The 15,116-nt window shown below is 48.2% G+C and overlaps 1 protein-coding gene across 2 annotated transcripts in view; it reads right to left on the bottom strand.

The window, feature by feature from the left end:
• usp40 (ubiquitin specific peptidase 40) overlaps nucleotides 1-15,116 on the bottom strand; it is a 194,934-nt gene that overhangs the window by 98,102 nt on the left and 81,716 nt on the right. For both annotated transcript variants that reach the window (XM_038787466.1, XM_038787473.1), the window contains exons 9-12: nucleotides 12,046-12,150; nucleotides 11,192-11,299; nucleotides 9,774-10,104; nucleotides 7,087-7,168 (exon numbers count right to left, since the gene is read on the bottom strand). In XM_038787466.1, the coding sequence (XP_038643394.1) occupies nucleotides 7,087-7,168; nucleotides 9,774-10,104; nucleotides 11,192-11,299; nucleotides 12,046-12,150 (626 nt within the window). The remainder of the gene's footprint in view (nucleotides 1-7,086; nucleotides 7,169-9,773; nucleotides 10,105-11,191; nucleotides 11,300-12,045; nucleotides 12,151-15,116) is intronic.

Below are 15,116 nucleotides of genomic sequence, written 5' to 3'. Positions count from 1 at the left end.
AACGCTACAAATTGCTGGGAAAACCCTATCTGGATGACGCTGATGTGGTCCCACCTTCAGGCAAGGATGCCATTGAACACTTCCGGTGGCGGCTATGAAGGAGTAAGTCGCACATTTGGTGGTTCCCGCTTGGGTCGGACTTTTGGACCTTTTCCCCCGATTTTCTACCGGACTTGAACTGTGAAACTGAAGACAGAGGCAGTTGTGTACTGAATTCCCACATCAGTGCATGGAGAGAAGGACGAGAAGTGCTTGTAAAGGCAGAAACAGAAAGACAGAGAAGGCTTGGGCTGAAGCTGCAGCGGGAGACAGCATGGCGGAGGGCTGGACCTCTGGTTTGTCGACCCAGCGGTCAACGGAGCAACTAATGCAAGTTATTCAGAAAGGCTTTGCTAAGCAGAAATGGGACTGCTTGAACCCGATAAAAGAGTTGATTGAGCGGCTGGAGCTTACATTGAACGCCCGCGATCGGGTGATCCAGAAGGTGGAGAAGGCGCTGGCTGAGCAGGAGGAACATCAAACTGCGCTGTCGTTGGAGGTAGGAATGCTGAGAGACCAGCAGAAGAAGCTCCTGGAGAAGGTGGAGGACCTAGAGAATAGGTCCCGCCGGCAGAACGTGAGGATCGTTGGGCTCACGGAGGGGTCCGAAGGAGCGGACGCTGGGGCATACATAGCAGCTATGTTCGAGAAGCTGCTGGGGGAGGGGAGATTCTCCCGACCCCTTAGAGGTGGACAGGGCTCACAGAGCACTTGCGAGGAAGCCGTGAATGGGAGGCCCCCGCCGAGCGCAATGGTGATGAGATTCCACAGGTACTTGGATAAGGAACGCATTCTACAGTGGGCCAAGCAGACACGGAGCTGAAAGTGGATAATAGTATCCTACGGGTTTATTAAGACCTGAGTATGGAGGCAGCCAGGAGAAGAGCAGGCTTCAACCAGATTAGGATGATCGTTTTTAAGAAAAAGGTGAAGTTCGGGCAGTTGTATCCAGCCCGTCTCTGGGTCACTTACGAGGAACAGCACTGTTATTTCGAGTCACCTGAGGACGCGCTGGACTTCGTTAAAAGGAAAGGACTGGTGGTGGATTGAGAACTTTTGAACTTTGTTGCAACGTTCATGTTTTTGTTTCTTTTTGTTTCTCTGTTCTTCAAGAAAAAAGTTTCTCGTTTTTCCTTTTGTGAAACTGTTTGTAATGCCTTCTGTATTGAATTGGGACCCAAGCTAGCTGGGTGGGCTAGCTCACGGAAGCGCAGTGGGGGGGTGCATATGTTCAGTTTATCAAAGGGGTTGGGTTCCAGACTATTGTTGCTGGTGGGGCCGGGGGGGGGGGGGGGGGGGAATGTTCTGCTGACGAGGGAGGGACTTGGGCCAAGGGACAGTGAGGAGGCTGGGGGCGGAGGCTGCTTGGGGGAAGGCCAGTGGAGGCACGGAGCATGGGCTGGAGGCGGGCCCAAAAAAGGGGCTGGCTGATCGGCGAAGGGTGGGGGGCAATGAGCCCCCCCAACTAGGCTGATCACCTGGAATATTCGAGTGTTAAATGGTGATCACCTGGAATGTTCGAGGGTTAAATGGGCCGGTCAAGAGGGCACGTGTATTCGTGCATCTTAGGGGACTGAAGGCGGACGTGGTAATGTTGCAGGAGGTGCACCTTAGAGTAACTGACCAGATTAGATTGAGGAAAGGCTGGGTCAGTCAGGTCTTTCACATGGGACTGGATTCAAAGACTAGAGGGATCGCGATCCTGATCAATAAGCGGGTGGTGTTTGAGGTGGGTAGAATAGTTTTGGATGTGGGAGGTCGGTACATTATGGTCAGTGAGAAACTGGAGGGGGTGCAGGTGGTATTAGTAAATGTGTATGTGCCAAATTAGGATGATGTGGAGTTTATAAAGAGGATGCTGGGCAAGATACCAGACCTGGACTCACACAGGTTCCTCATGGGAGGGGACTTCAACACTGTTATTGAACCTGGTTTGGACCGGTCAACTCGAAAACGGGCAGGGTGCCAACAATGGCAAAGGAACTAAAAGGGTTCATGGAGCAGATGGGGGGGGGGGGGAATCCATGGAGATTTGGGCGACCGAGGGTGAAGGAGTTCTCCTTCTACTCACACGTGCATAAAGTGTACTCACGGATCGACTTCTTCATTTTGAGCAGGGCCTTACTGGCAGGGGTGGTGGACACAGGGTACTCGGCGATCACAATCTCAGACCATGCTCCGCACTGGGTTGACCTGCAGGTTAGTAAAGACAGTAACCAGCGCCCGCACTGGAGTTTAGATGTGGGACTTTTGGCTGACGAAGGGGTGTGCGAGCAGCTGAGGAAATGTATTCAGACCTACCTGCAGGTCAACGACACAGGGGAAATTTCAGCAGCGATGGTCTGGGAAGCACTGAAAGTGGTGGTCAGAGGGGAGCTGATCTCGATACAGGCCCATAGGGAGGTGGACAGGGCAGCGACGGACCAACTGGTTAAGGATATACTACAGATCGATTGGAGATATGCAGAGACCCCAGAGGCAGGGCTTTTAAGGGAACGCCGGAGGCTACAGGCTGAGTTTGGCTTGTTAACCACAGGGAGGGCAGTGGAGCAGCTGAGAAAGGCGAGGGGGGTGATCTATGAGTATGGAGAGAACATAGAACATAGAACAGTACAGCACAGTACAGGCCCTTCAGCCCACGATGTTGTGCCGACCACTTATCCTAATCTAAGATCAACCTAACCTAACCCTTTAATTTACTGCTGTCCATAGGCCAGCAGAATGGTTGCACAGCAGCTGAGAAAGAGGGAGGCAGCCAGGGGGAGATAGGGAAAGTAAATGACGGAGATGGGAACCTGGTTGGAGATTCAGCAGGGGTGAATAAGACGTTTAGGGATTTCTACAGTAGGCTGTATAGGTCGGAACCCCCGACGGGGCCGGAGGGGATGAGACACTTCTTGGCGAGGCTGAATTTCCCAAAGGTGGACAGGGAGCTGGTAGAAGGGCTGGGGGCCCCGATCGGGTTGGAAGAGATTGTGGAGAGTCTGAAGGCCATGCAGGCGGATAAAGCCCCGGGGCCGGACGGGTAGCCAGTGGAGTTTTATAAAACGTTCTCTGGGATATTGGGGCCGGTGTTGATGAGGATGTTCAATAAGGCAAGGGAAAGAGGGGTGCTGCCCCCAACGCTCTCACAGGCCACGATTCCGCTGATTCTGAAGTGGGACAAGAACCCAGTGCTGTGTGGGTCCGACAGGCCGATATCCCTATTGAATGTGGACGCCAAACTGCTAGCCAAAATTTTGTCCTCCAGGATTAAGGATTGTGTTCTGGACGTTACTGGGGAGGACCAGATGGGGCTTGTTAAGGGAAGGCAGTTGGTATCCAATGTAAGTAGGTTGTTAAATGTGGTCATGATGCCCCAGGATGGTAGGGAGGGGGAGGTAGTGATCGCAATGGATGCAGAAAAGGCTTTCGATCGGGTAGAATGGGATTATCTGTGGGAGGTACAGGGACGGTTCGGATTTGTGCGGAGCTTTATTGACTGGGTCAGGTTGCTGTATCAGGCTCCTGTGGCAAGTGTACGGACGAATAGGACAACATCGAACTATTTTAGACTGCACCGGGGGGCGAGACAGGGATGCCCCTTCTCCCCACTGTTGTTCGCACTAGCTGTAGAGCCGTTGGCAATTGTCTGAGAGCCTCATGGAACTGGAAGTGGCTGGTCCGGGAGAGGGTGGAGCACAGGGTATCGCTCTGTGCAGACGACCTGCTTCTGTATGTATCGGACCCATTAGAGGGGATGGAAGAAAACATGAGGATTCTAGAGGAATTTGGCCGGTTTTCTGGGTGTAAGCTACATATGGGGAAAAGTAAGATGTTTGGGTGCAGGCGAGGGGACAGGAGAGGCAATTGGAGGAGCTGCCACTTAAATTAGTGGGGGGAAGCTTTAGATACCTATGCATTCAAGTGGCGCAGGAATGGGACTGGCTGCATAAATTAAATCTGGCCCGGCTAGTAGACCAAATGAAGGATGATTTTCGGAGATGGGACACGCTCCCGTTGTCATTAGCTGGGAGGGTGCAAACGGTGAAGATGACGGTCCTCCCGAGATTGCTGTTCGTGTTTCAATGTCTCCCCATCTTTATTCCACGGTCCTTTTTAAAAAAAGTGATCTCTAGCTTTGTTAGGGCAAGCAAGGAAGGTAATGCTTGAGTGGAGTCGGGGAGAGGGCATACTGGCGCTGCCAAATTTTAGTAACTATTACTGGGCCGTGAATATAGCCATGATCAGGAAGTGGGTGGTGGGGAGAGGTCGGCATGGGAGCGTATGGAGGCGGCTTCATGCAAGGGCACCAGTTTGGGGGCATTGGTAACGGCGCCTCTGCCAATACCGCCGGCACGGTACTCCATCAGCCCCGTGGTGGTGGCGGCCTTGAGAGTCTGGGGCAATGGAGAAGACATGTGGGAGCAGAGGTAGCACCGTTCTGGTCCCCAATTTGTAATAATCACCAGTTTGCCCCGGGAAGTATGGATGGGGGGTTCCAGATATGGCAGAGAGCAGGGATTGAGAGGATGGGGGATATGTTTATAGACGGGAGCTTTCCGAGTATGAGGGCGCTGGAGGCGAAGTTTGGGTTGGCGAGGGGAAACAAATTCAGGTATCTGCAGGTGAGGGACTTCCTACATAAACAGGTGTCAACCTTCCCGCTCCTACCGCTAAGGGGGATTCAGGACAGGGTAGTTTCCAGAGGGTGGGTAGGAGAAGGGAGCACCTCAAACATTTAGAAGGAACTTATGGGGTCAGAGGAGTCGCAGACCGAGGAGCTGAAGTGCAAGTGGGAGGAGGAGCTGGGAGGAGAGATAGAGGTGGTCTATGTGCGGGCGCGTTGAGTAGAGTCAATGCGTCCGCAACATGTGCCAGGCTCAGCCTGATACAATTCAAGGTCGTTCACCAGGCTCACATGACAGTGGCCCGGATGAGCAGATTTTTTGGAGTGGAAGACAGGTGTGCAAAATGTGCAGGAGGACCAGTGAACCATGTCCACATGTTCTGGGCATGTCCGAAGCTTAGGGGATTTTGGCAGGGGTTTGCAGATGTCATGTGCACAGTGTTAAAAACAAGGGTGGCGCTGAGTCCAGACGTGGCAATTTTCTGGGTGTCGGAAGACCCGGGAATCCAGGAGGAGAAAGAGGCAGATGTTCTGGCCTTTGCTTCCCTGGTTGCCCGGAGACGGATAGCTTGGAGGGACTCATAGCCCCCAAAGTCGGAGACCTGGCTATCGGACGTGGCTAGCTTTCTCTGTTTGGAGAAAATCAAGTTCGCCTTGAGAGGATCACTGTTAGGGTTCACCCAGAGGTGGCAACCGTTCGTCGACTTCTTCGCAGAAAATTAAACGTCAGCAGAAGGGAGGGGGGGGGGGGGGGGGGGGGGGGGGGGGGGGGGTTAGTTTAGCATAGAGTAGGGGGTTAATAAAGGTGGGACCTGTAAGGGAGGGAGCCGGTTTTGCACTATGTTTATAGTTTCATGTACATTGTTTATTGTGTTGTTGTTATACCAAAAAATACCTCAATAAAATGTTTATTAAAAAAAAGGATGCCATTGAATTCCTACCCCACTGCACAGAGGTGGATAGGCAAGCAACGTAATTAAGGGAAAATTCAGCCCAAATCCCCAGTCTGAAATAAAAACACAAATTACTGGAAAAACTCAGCAGGTCTGGCAGCATCTGTACAGTGAGAAAATAAAGTTGATGTTTCAAGTCAGTATGACTCTTGAAACATTAACCTATGTCTCTCTCCAGATGTGACAAGACCTGCTGAGTTTTTCCAGCATTTTCTGTTTTGCTTCAGATTTCCAGCACCTGCAGTATTTTGCTGTTATATTATTGTACCAGTCTGAATATTGTGAAGCTCACCTTGAAGGAAAAAAACAAGTGAAGCCTATTTCAATGGAAGCAATTAAGACTGTGTTGCTAGGAACTCAGCCAACTGGCAGCATTATTCAGTCACTTCAATTTGTTTACCTTTGAGGACTGCAAGTGCATTCTTAGATGAAAATCATAAAACACAGTACAAATTACAAGCCACCTGTTTTGGTACACTGGTCCAATTTTATGTAACAACATTTAACTGGTAGAAAGATCAGTTTCGTCGGAGTTAAATGAACTATCACTATTCCTAAACTTATGATAAAAGGCAAGAGGACAATGGTCTGCATCACTGGATAAAGCTGTAAACATTCTACTAATTTCAAGGGTTTTTAACCACTATTAGATCAATGCAACATTTGAAATTAGCTTGTATCTATCAACATTAACTTGTCTCGCAAATAATTCGAAAAATTCACTGGAGCATCTTGCTCCTGGATCTTGAATTTCAGTTCAATTTATATTATGGAATTAATATCTTCTCTTTCTTTTATTCCTTTATCAGAGTTACAAAACCAGAGCTCAAAGTGTGGACAGGGGCAAACCCCTCATCCAGTTTCAATTCAAATTGAATCCAATTCATGGTCCCCACAAGAGAGACATACCAGATCCACGCACTACACCTGACCTCATGCTCATGTTCTCTTTTGCTCCTGTGAAGTTTAGCCTTATTCAAACGAACATTTGGCGGCTAAGTGTTAAATGAACATAACTGCCCTTCATTCAGTGCTGATTGGCATGTGAGGCCATGGATTCCTCCCTCACTGGTTGTTTTCCAGCATTCTTTGGTGCTCTTCCTTTCTGTACAACTCAAGTGTTTGCTGTTCTTGAAAGTATATTTTAATTTTTATCACTTGATTATGGACTGACCTCATTAACACTACATCCCCTTATGCTTCACCCGATGCCGTTGTTATGTAGTTACATTGTGTACCTTGTGTTGCCATTATGTATTTTCTTTTATTTCCTTTTCTTTTCATCTACTTAATGATCTGTTGAGCTAGTCGCAGAAAAATACTTTTCACTGCACCTCGGTACACGCGACAATAAACAAATCCAATCCAATCCAATGATTAGCTGTTGTCTCTATTATAAAATGATGAATTAAAAAAACTTGCATTTTGATTCCAAGTAGTCACCCCTTAGAATACAACCCTAATTCATATTTGAGCAGCCATTACCTTTGCTTTTGAAGACTGGCATCCAGGTTGGCTATCTCTTCCATCAAATCGGGAGGTACTTTGTACCTTGCGTTTCCTCGGGCTATGGAAACATGTAAAACAGAACAAAGCTAAACATAGAATCCTTGGCGCTATGAGGCAGCAGTGCCACCATGCTGCCCAAATAATGTTCCCCAAGTAATGTTTTACTTGGGGAACAAAAAGTTCAATCACCACAACTCAACAGCCTACCAGCAGGACATTTGCTTTTGTATAGCCGCTGCAACTAGTCATATACGTTTATCACACAAATGGGCAGCATTTAGCATCTATGATAACTTAATTAAATCAATACTGTATCGAAGTAATTCTCCTACCCTATTTCTCTCTTATATCCATAGCACTGTACCTTACTCTGTTTCAAATACCTATTTACCCCTTCTTTAAAGATGCAATGCTCTCTGTCTCAACTACAATCCCCATGAAGCTGTGTAGATGTACAGAGCATTACAGAGGCTATATATACAGAACAAAGAAAAAGGCCATTTGGCCCAATTAGTCCAGGCCGAAGTTTGTGCTCCACTTGAACTTCCTCCCATTTTTCCTCACCTAAGTCTACCATCGTGGCCATCCATTTCCTTCTCCCTCAAAAGTTTGTCTCGTTTCTCCTTACTTAAATGCATCTATACTATTCACTTCAACCACTCCCTGTGATAGTGAATTCCAAATTCTTTAGGTAAAGAGGTTTCTTCTGAAATCCCTTTTTGGATTTCATGGTGACTAACTTATGTTGATGGTGTCTGGTTATGCCCTTCCGCACAAAGGAAACATTCGCCATGTACCCATTTTATGAAAAAGTTTCAAAATTATAAATTATTGGGTCACCCCTCAGCCTTCCATGTTCTTAATTTTTTACTTGCAGAAGAAAAGTTAAATAATGCTATGCTGATGTTGCATTTCTGCCCACTAAATGGTGGATTTTGCTATCATGTGCTGGCATTTTTAGGCTTATGATCACAGCTGACACAATGCTTGCTGCAATGCAAAGTGTCAGAATATCATTTTTATTTTTAGTTCAAGTAACAATTGGATGTATCAAGTGCAATATAATTACATTAACAATTGCCTCTTTAAAGATCATATTCTCCATTAACAGAAAGTAGAGTTGTGATCAATCACACATAGCACAAAACAAATGGAAATCACCAATATATTTTTAGATAAAAATAAATGCGACAAGATATCACTGAGGAGTAGAGAAATGCAGAGACACATCTGGGATGATAAGTTAATGGGATTTATTGCGAGCTGGATTGGCACAAGTTTGCAAAGAGTTGAAAGAGAAAGTAGGAGACCATTCTGTAGTGCAATCAGATAGTCAAGTCTTAAGTTAACAATGGCATGAATGGATAGATCACTTAGAACCATGGAATCCCTACGTGCAGGAGGGCATTCAGCCCATCAAGCCTAAACCGACCCTATGAGAGAGCATCCTACCTAAGCTCGCTCCCCTGCCCTATCCCCGTAACCCTACCTAACCTTTGGACACTTAGAAGCAATTAAACTTTGCCAATCCACCTAACCTGCACATATTTGGAATGTGGGAGGAAACTGGAGCACCTGGAGGAAACCCACACAGACACGGGGAGAAGGTAAAAATTCCACACAGTCACCCAAGGTTGGAATTGAACCCGGGTCCCTGGCACTTGTGAAGCAACAGTGCTAACCACTGTGCCAATGTGCCAAGGGGTCAACATTGGATGAGCTGGGGCGGGGCAGAGTTGGGCAATGTTACGCTGGTTTCTAAAACATTCCCAATCTTCAGATTTTCTACTTTATTTTTACAACGTTGTAAGCCTCGTTTAAGTTTAGAACAGATGTGCGAGGCAAGTTTTTTTTTTTTTACACAGAGGGTGGTAAATATATGGAACGTGCTGCCTGGGGAGGTGGTGAGAGCAGGTACGATAGCGGCATTTAAGGGGCATCCAGACAAATATATGAATAGGGTGGGAATGGAAGAATACGGACTCCATAAGTGCATACAGTTTTAGTTTAGGCAGGTACCATGATCGGCGCAGGCTTGGAGGGCCAATGGGCCTGTTCCTGTGCTGTATTGTTCTGTGCTACAGCAGTGGAAATAAGCCTTACTGGTGGTGCAGATATTTGGTCGGAAGCTCATCTCAGGATCAAATATGACACCAAAATTGTCAACAGTTTGGTTCAATCTCAAGTTGTTGCAGAGTTTAGAGAGAGCGGAGGTGTCAAAAGATGGCAGTGGTAAGGTAGAATTGTGAGTTGTCAGCAACAGGTGAGGCTGGCACTATGTTTTTGGATGTCACGTCATGATGCAGCTTGTTGCTGAGAAATAAGAGGGAGCCAAGGGTAGATTCATGGGAGGCACTAGAGGGAGTGGGAAGAGAAGCCACGGTAGATGATTCGTTGGCCACAACTGGATATAAAGAACCAAACCAGGCAACTGCAGTTCACTGAGCTGGATGACAATGAAGAGGCTTTGTAGGAGGATAACGAGGGATGGTGTACTTTTGTCACAGTCATAGAGGATGTTATTTGTGACTTCAATGAGGGTCATGTCTGTACTGTGGCGCAGAGGAGGATCAAATGTGGAATTCTGGGAAAGGTGGGCTCGGCCGGGGCGGGGCGGGGGGGGGGATTGAAGTCCTGAAGAGACTCTTCAAAATATACTGTACCCTCTGCTGGTCGCTGTAGTTGAGATTTTCTATAAAACAGCATGTAGGCGCACTCCTTTCCCTGAAACTGCTTCTCAATCTCCTTCTCTTGGATGGGTCGCACTTGGGAATCATCAAAATCAAACCAGTGTACATCAGAAGCAGGGGTCCTCGACTGTTTTTCTTCAGTCTTGTAGGTATGTGCGGTGATGGCTTTGCAATTTCCTGTCTGTGCTTTCTTGCCTTTGGATTTATTGAGCTGTTGTCCTGGACAACTATGGTCAACCTGTTTTGCAGCAACCCGTGTTCCATCTGCCTTTAGCAGAAATACATCAGGATGACTCTCCAAAAACTGAAATGAAAGAGGGAAGATTACAGTGGAACTCCAGAACTTCCACAGAGCTACACTAGGATTAAGCTAGCCTGGCAGCTGAATTACAAGACTTGATGTTTTTAACTAGGTCATTGGGTTAATCCAGCCACGGCAACTTTCCCTCAATAACAACTGCCACCGGTTCAAGAGGAGTTACTTCAGATAAATTGTTTTCTCATGTTACTGTATTTGATGGTACTTGTCCATTTAAGTGCACCGTATCCTAGCTCTTAATTGAATGGAGCGAATACCAATAAAACAGACAACCTAAAGGACTCCACATAATTTTTCTTTTACATTCTGGAATGCGTAATAATAGCAAATAGATCACCTTATATCTTGCACACCAAGAGCTGGAGCAGGCACGATAGCAGGGGGTGGCTGGGAGAAAGGGACGGGGGTACCCGCATCCAATTCCTGGAATTAGTTGGGGGATGGGAATGACTTCAGCTGCTGGTAACAGGATGTCACTTTGACTTATTAATGAGTCATTTGAAGCCAATTATCCATGAGCCCACCAGGGCCCAATGGTGGCTCAGAGATCTAATAGGATTCGCATGGGTCCCTTGTGCCTCCTGAAGGTTACCCTTCTGGTTGGTAGGGTGGGTCCCTTGATCACAGGCACTCAGTGGTCAATCAAGCTATTTAGCAAGGGAGGCGCGAGGGAGGGGACGCTTATTTTACAGTTAATTTCTATTTTGAAATTGACTGTAAATGACAATGTTGTCTTGCAACAGCCCTAACTCTCTACTGTCTCTCACAACCACTAAATTACATGTATTGCGAGGCAGCTAATAATAGATGTGGGATAAACATTGACAAGATCAAAGCCACTGTCTTCACAAAATGAATATATCATAAATAATGCCATTCCCTTTTAGGAAAGAGCCTCACCATGATTTCCAGGCCTTCTGAAGTCAACTTGTAAATATTGTATTGAATCAAGAAAATCATGGGTGGAAACCAAATATTATTGCCACACATATGCTCTGTGCCCATTTGTTTGGTTGCCAATTCACTTGCAATTCTTTTATGCCTATTCTATTTACAAAGTGCAGTCTCTTACCTTCCTTAAAGACCCATGTTGTTTGCGGTATCTTTTATTCCATGCAACACCAACTTTCTCCAGCAATTTTTGACCCAGCTGATCCACCAGTATGCCATCAGGTCCCACCTCAATGCGAACAGAGGGGAAAAGGGATTAGAAAAAGGCAAAATATCTCAAAAGTGCCATCTTTCATTTTAGCACATTATTAAGCTAGCAAGAACAGCACCAGCAAAGTAGTCCTCACTGCCCGAGTTACCAGGAGTCCTGTTGGGTGGGTAGGTATCAAGCTGCTGGACCTCAGACATCAGCATTATACTCCCCAAGGGTAGAGAGCAGGAAGCATCAACGACATTCTAGCTACTTCAGTTATTAGTTAACTCCAATACAAAGATATTGCCATACTTGAAGCATCTAATATCAACCACTAAAGCAACCTGTTACACAATGTCGGGATTCTCCTATCGCTTCGATGGATGAGCGTTCAGCAAAGAAAAATACGTTTTATAGTCGAGACTGGCGTTGTCTCATATGTGATGCTGGGTCAAGTCTCGACTTGCATTACCAATTGCAAGTACTGCATATGAATCAGGATGGAGGCATTGGCTTTGCACTGCACACTCTTGTCCTGAAGGAACTTGACTGTTCTCCTCGAACATCAAAATCACTTGACAGAGACATATTGCACCTTTTCCACAGTTAACCAGAGGGTTTTCAAATAAAATTTGACATTTTATTTTAGAGTGTAAATGTTCTTACATGGCCATGTCTTGGATCATCATTTTAATAGGTCTACTAACTGAAGAGGTGCACAGTGCAGAAGGGCATGAGTAACTGTGATGTATATGTAAGGATACCCATGTCTAATACAATACCTGGACTAGAATAGTTCTGAGGATTTCTAGGGGATCTCCCAAGTCAAGTAGGTTGTCTACATTTGTCGGATCTTTTGTTGAGTTGATCACCACATTCTCTTCATCCTGAAAAGAAAGCCACATCATTGCTGCAAGTGCCACTCACACACAGGACTTTATCTGGGCTTAATGTGAACTACTAGAAAATAATTGAAGCCAGTCAAAAGAAATAGCTGTGGAGATTATTGGAAAATTGTGATCAATCCATCCAAGCTCTCTGGATCCAGAAATTATGCTTTTGGATTGAAACATTTCAAATTTCAGATTGTAATTTAAAGAACAAAGACAGGGAGAAACAAGGAACTATGGTTCTGTCTCATTAACGGGCGCAATTCTCTGGAAACATTTCTAAGTGTGGTAGAGAGTGGGAATTGTCACGAGCTTCCCGGCGGCCAGCCCAGTGAGGCTGGCAACACAATTCAACGTTAATTGGTCCACTTAACAAGGCCTCACGGACTTCTCTTTACAAATTAAGGCTCACCAGCTGATTCACTGGGACCGCGCTCACCAGCCCCCCTCTAACAAAGTCGAGCAGCACTTAAGCAGCTCTGGCTCAGCCAACCCCAGCCAGCTCGCAATGAAGGCGCCCAGGAGACCGGCCGCAAGATTCGGAGATGCTGACCGGAGCTGGCGGATGCCGCAGAGGTGAGGAGGCACTGGGCTCCACCTGTCAAACGTGAATAGTGATTGCCTTGCTGATGCTGAGATGGGAGACAGCTAGATACCATGGAGGGCAGAAGGGATGTCCTGTTACCCTGCGGTTTCCGGAGTCAGCCACAAGGCAGCCAATGCTGCCTGGGATGAGATGGCAGCTGCTGTGAGCTCAGGGAGTATGACCAGGAGGATCGGCCTTCAGTGCTGTATGAAGGTCAACGACCTACACCAGGCAGAACAGGTGAGTAGACACCAACGCGCCCCCCCCCCCCCCCATCCCCTACCCCCCCCCCCAAAGGGAGTAGCCACCCCCCAACTCCCCATACGACCCCCAGCCCTTCCTCCACCCTCCTCCATTTTCAACACCCCCCAAACCGTTCCTTTACACCCACTTTCAGTGCACAAGTGCACAAACTGGCGTCGGAGGGTGGTGACTCTCTGCGAGCTCTCCCTAACAGATCCTCTTTTTACCTATCTTACAATCGTTCTAATCTTTTAAAATTTAATTCTAAGATCCCTATTATGTATTTTATTTTATTTCCTTTTTTTCATGTACTTAATGATCTGTTGAGCTGCTCGCAGAAAAATACTTTTCACTGTACCTCGGTACACATGACAATAAACAAATCCAATCCTTTCTCACCACTGTGAACCATGGGTGTGGATAACAATGTCCTCTCTGTCTCCTCTGGAAAAGCTCTCCCATAACCATCGAGAGGGCCCAGACTGGCGGAGTGGTGCCGGGCATAAGAAGCCTCGTCTCCTTCGAGGAGCGTACCTGGAGGTGACGGGGTGACAGAGGGCAGATCAGTCACCCTCGCAAAGGCTGACAGATGCCACAGAGGTAAGGAACATCTGGGCTCCACCTGTCAAACGTAAATAGTGATTGCCTTCCTAACGGACCCATCCCTTCCACTGACAACATGCCCATTCTCCTGTAGGTCCTCAAGCCGACGGCACCAGCCTATCCCGGGCGGCCCCTCTCCTAACTCCGAGAAGAACGCCTCAGAGGAGAGCTCCGAGGGTGCCACCGTAGTCGCCGCACAGCTGTCCCGTCCCGTCCCCCCCCCCCCCCCACCAGTGCAGATATACACACCTCAGTGGGACATGTTAGTGGAGAAGTTTCGGGGCACCATCTGGTGAGCACCACACCGCTGATGATGCACATCGGAGATCGGGTGGAGTCAGGAAACCCCACGCAAGACAGCAGTCGGAGGGCTACTGGATCCCAGGACCCAGCTGAGTCCCAACCTAATGTTGAGCCTTTGGCACAGAGAAACCCGGAGCTGATGGAGATGATAGGGACCAAACTGGACGTTCAGAGAGAGATGTCAGCATCACTCCAGCAGATCCATAGCCGCTTGGAGGAATCCCCTAGGCTAGGGGCGTTGGAGATAGCCAGAAATGAGTGAAACCAAGGCCAACATTGCTAGGATGGCCACCGCAGTGGAGTGCCTGGTGCAGGATATCGGCAACATGAGTGAAGGTGTCCAAGGCGTTGCGCAGTCAGTGACAGCCATGGCCACGCGTCTCGGCAGAATGCCCGACTCGCTGGGGGATGTGACCAGTACCAGGCTTACCTTGATGAGATTCTGCGGGACATGCCCCACTCTCAGATGGGCATGACCAAGGCGCTGCGGAGCCTAAACCAATCACAGTTGGGCATGGCTGAGGCACTGCACAGCATGGCGTAGTCACTGAGGAGCATCGCCGAGGGCATCAACATTGTGGTGCAGACCATGGGGAACATCCAGAGCTGGCAGAGCCAGATGATGCAGGGGCAGCTGGGGCTGGAACCAGCTGCACCTCCATCTCAAGGTGAACCCCGGGACCCTATGGGCACTGATCAGGAGGAGGGACGCTGGTGCCATCCCGGACCCGTCCCATGGAGTGGGGATGGTGCTCACCAGCTCCCCCTAGTTCCACTTCTCTGCTGAGACTGCGTCTCGAGGTTAGCACATGGGGCCAGGCCATGTGCCGCCAAAAAGTGAGCCGGAGCCCTCCGAAACAGAGGATGCCCGCCAGGGGCATTAATGGCCACAGGAATCTCCTGGAAGAGCCTCCACCTCTGATGTGCATGCTGGGGAAACGCCAAGACGTAATGGTAGAGCCACGAGAGGCAAGCACATTGAGAATCACTGAGGGCACCGGGGAAGGAGCTGTGGTGGTAGGTAGGGGGTTGGGGGGGGGCATCATTGGAGTGGATTATGTACAACACATTAAACACCTTTTTACACAGCCATTATGATGCCTCTAACACTCCTTCCACAATGCAGGCTGACTCCCGGACCCTTTGCCCATCTCTCCAGACATCCCCCACCTCCACTTGTCTGGCCCTCACCCACACTCCGGATGTGGACATGTCCCCGGAGCTATGT

This window comes from Scyliorhinus canicula, chromosome 2 (assembly GCF_902713615.1).
Source record: "Scyliorhinus canicula chromosome 2, sScyCan1.1, whole genome shotgun sequence".
Lineage (NCBI taxonomy): Eukaryota > Metazoa > Chordata > Chondrichthyes > Carcharhiniformes > Scyliorhinidae > Scyliorhinus > Scyliorhinus canicula.
This window is presented reverse-complemented; position numbering and strand designations above follow the sequence as displayed.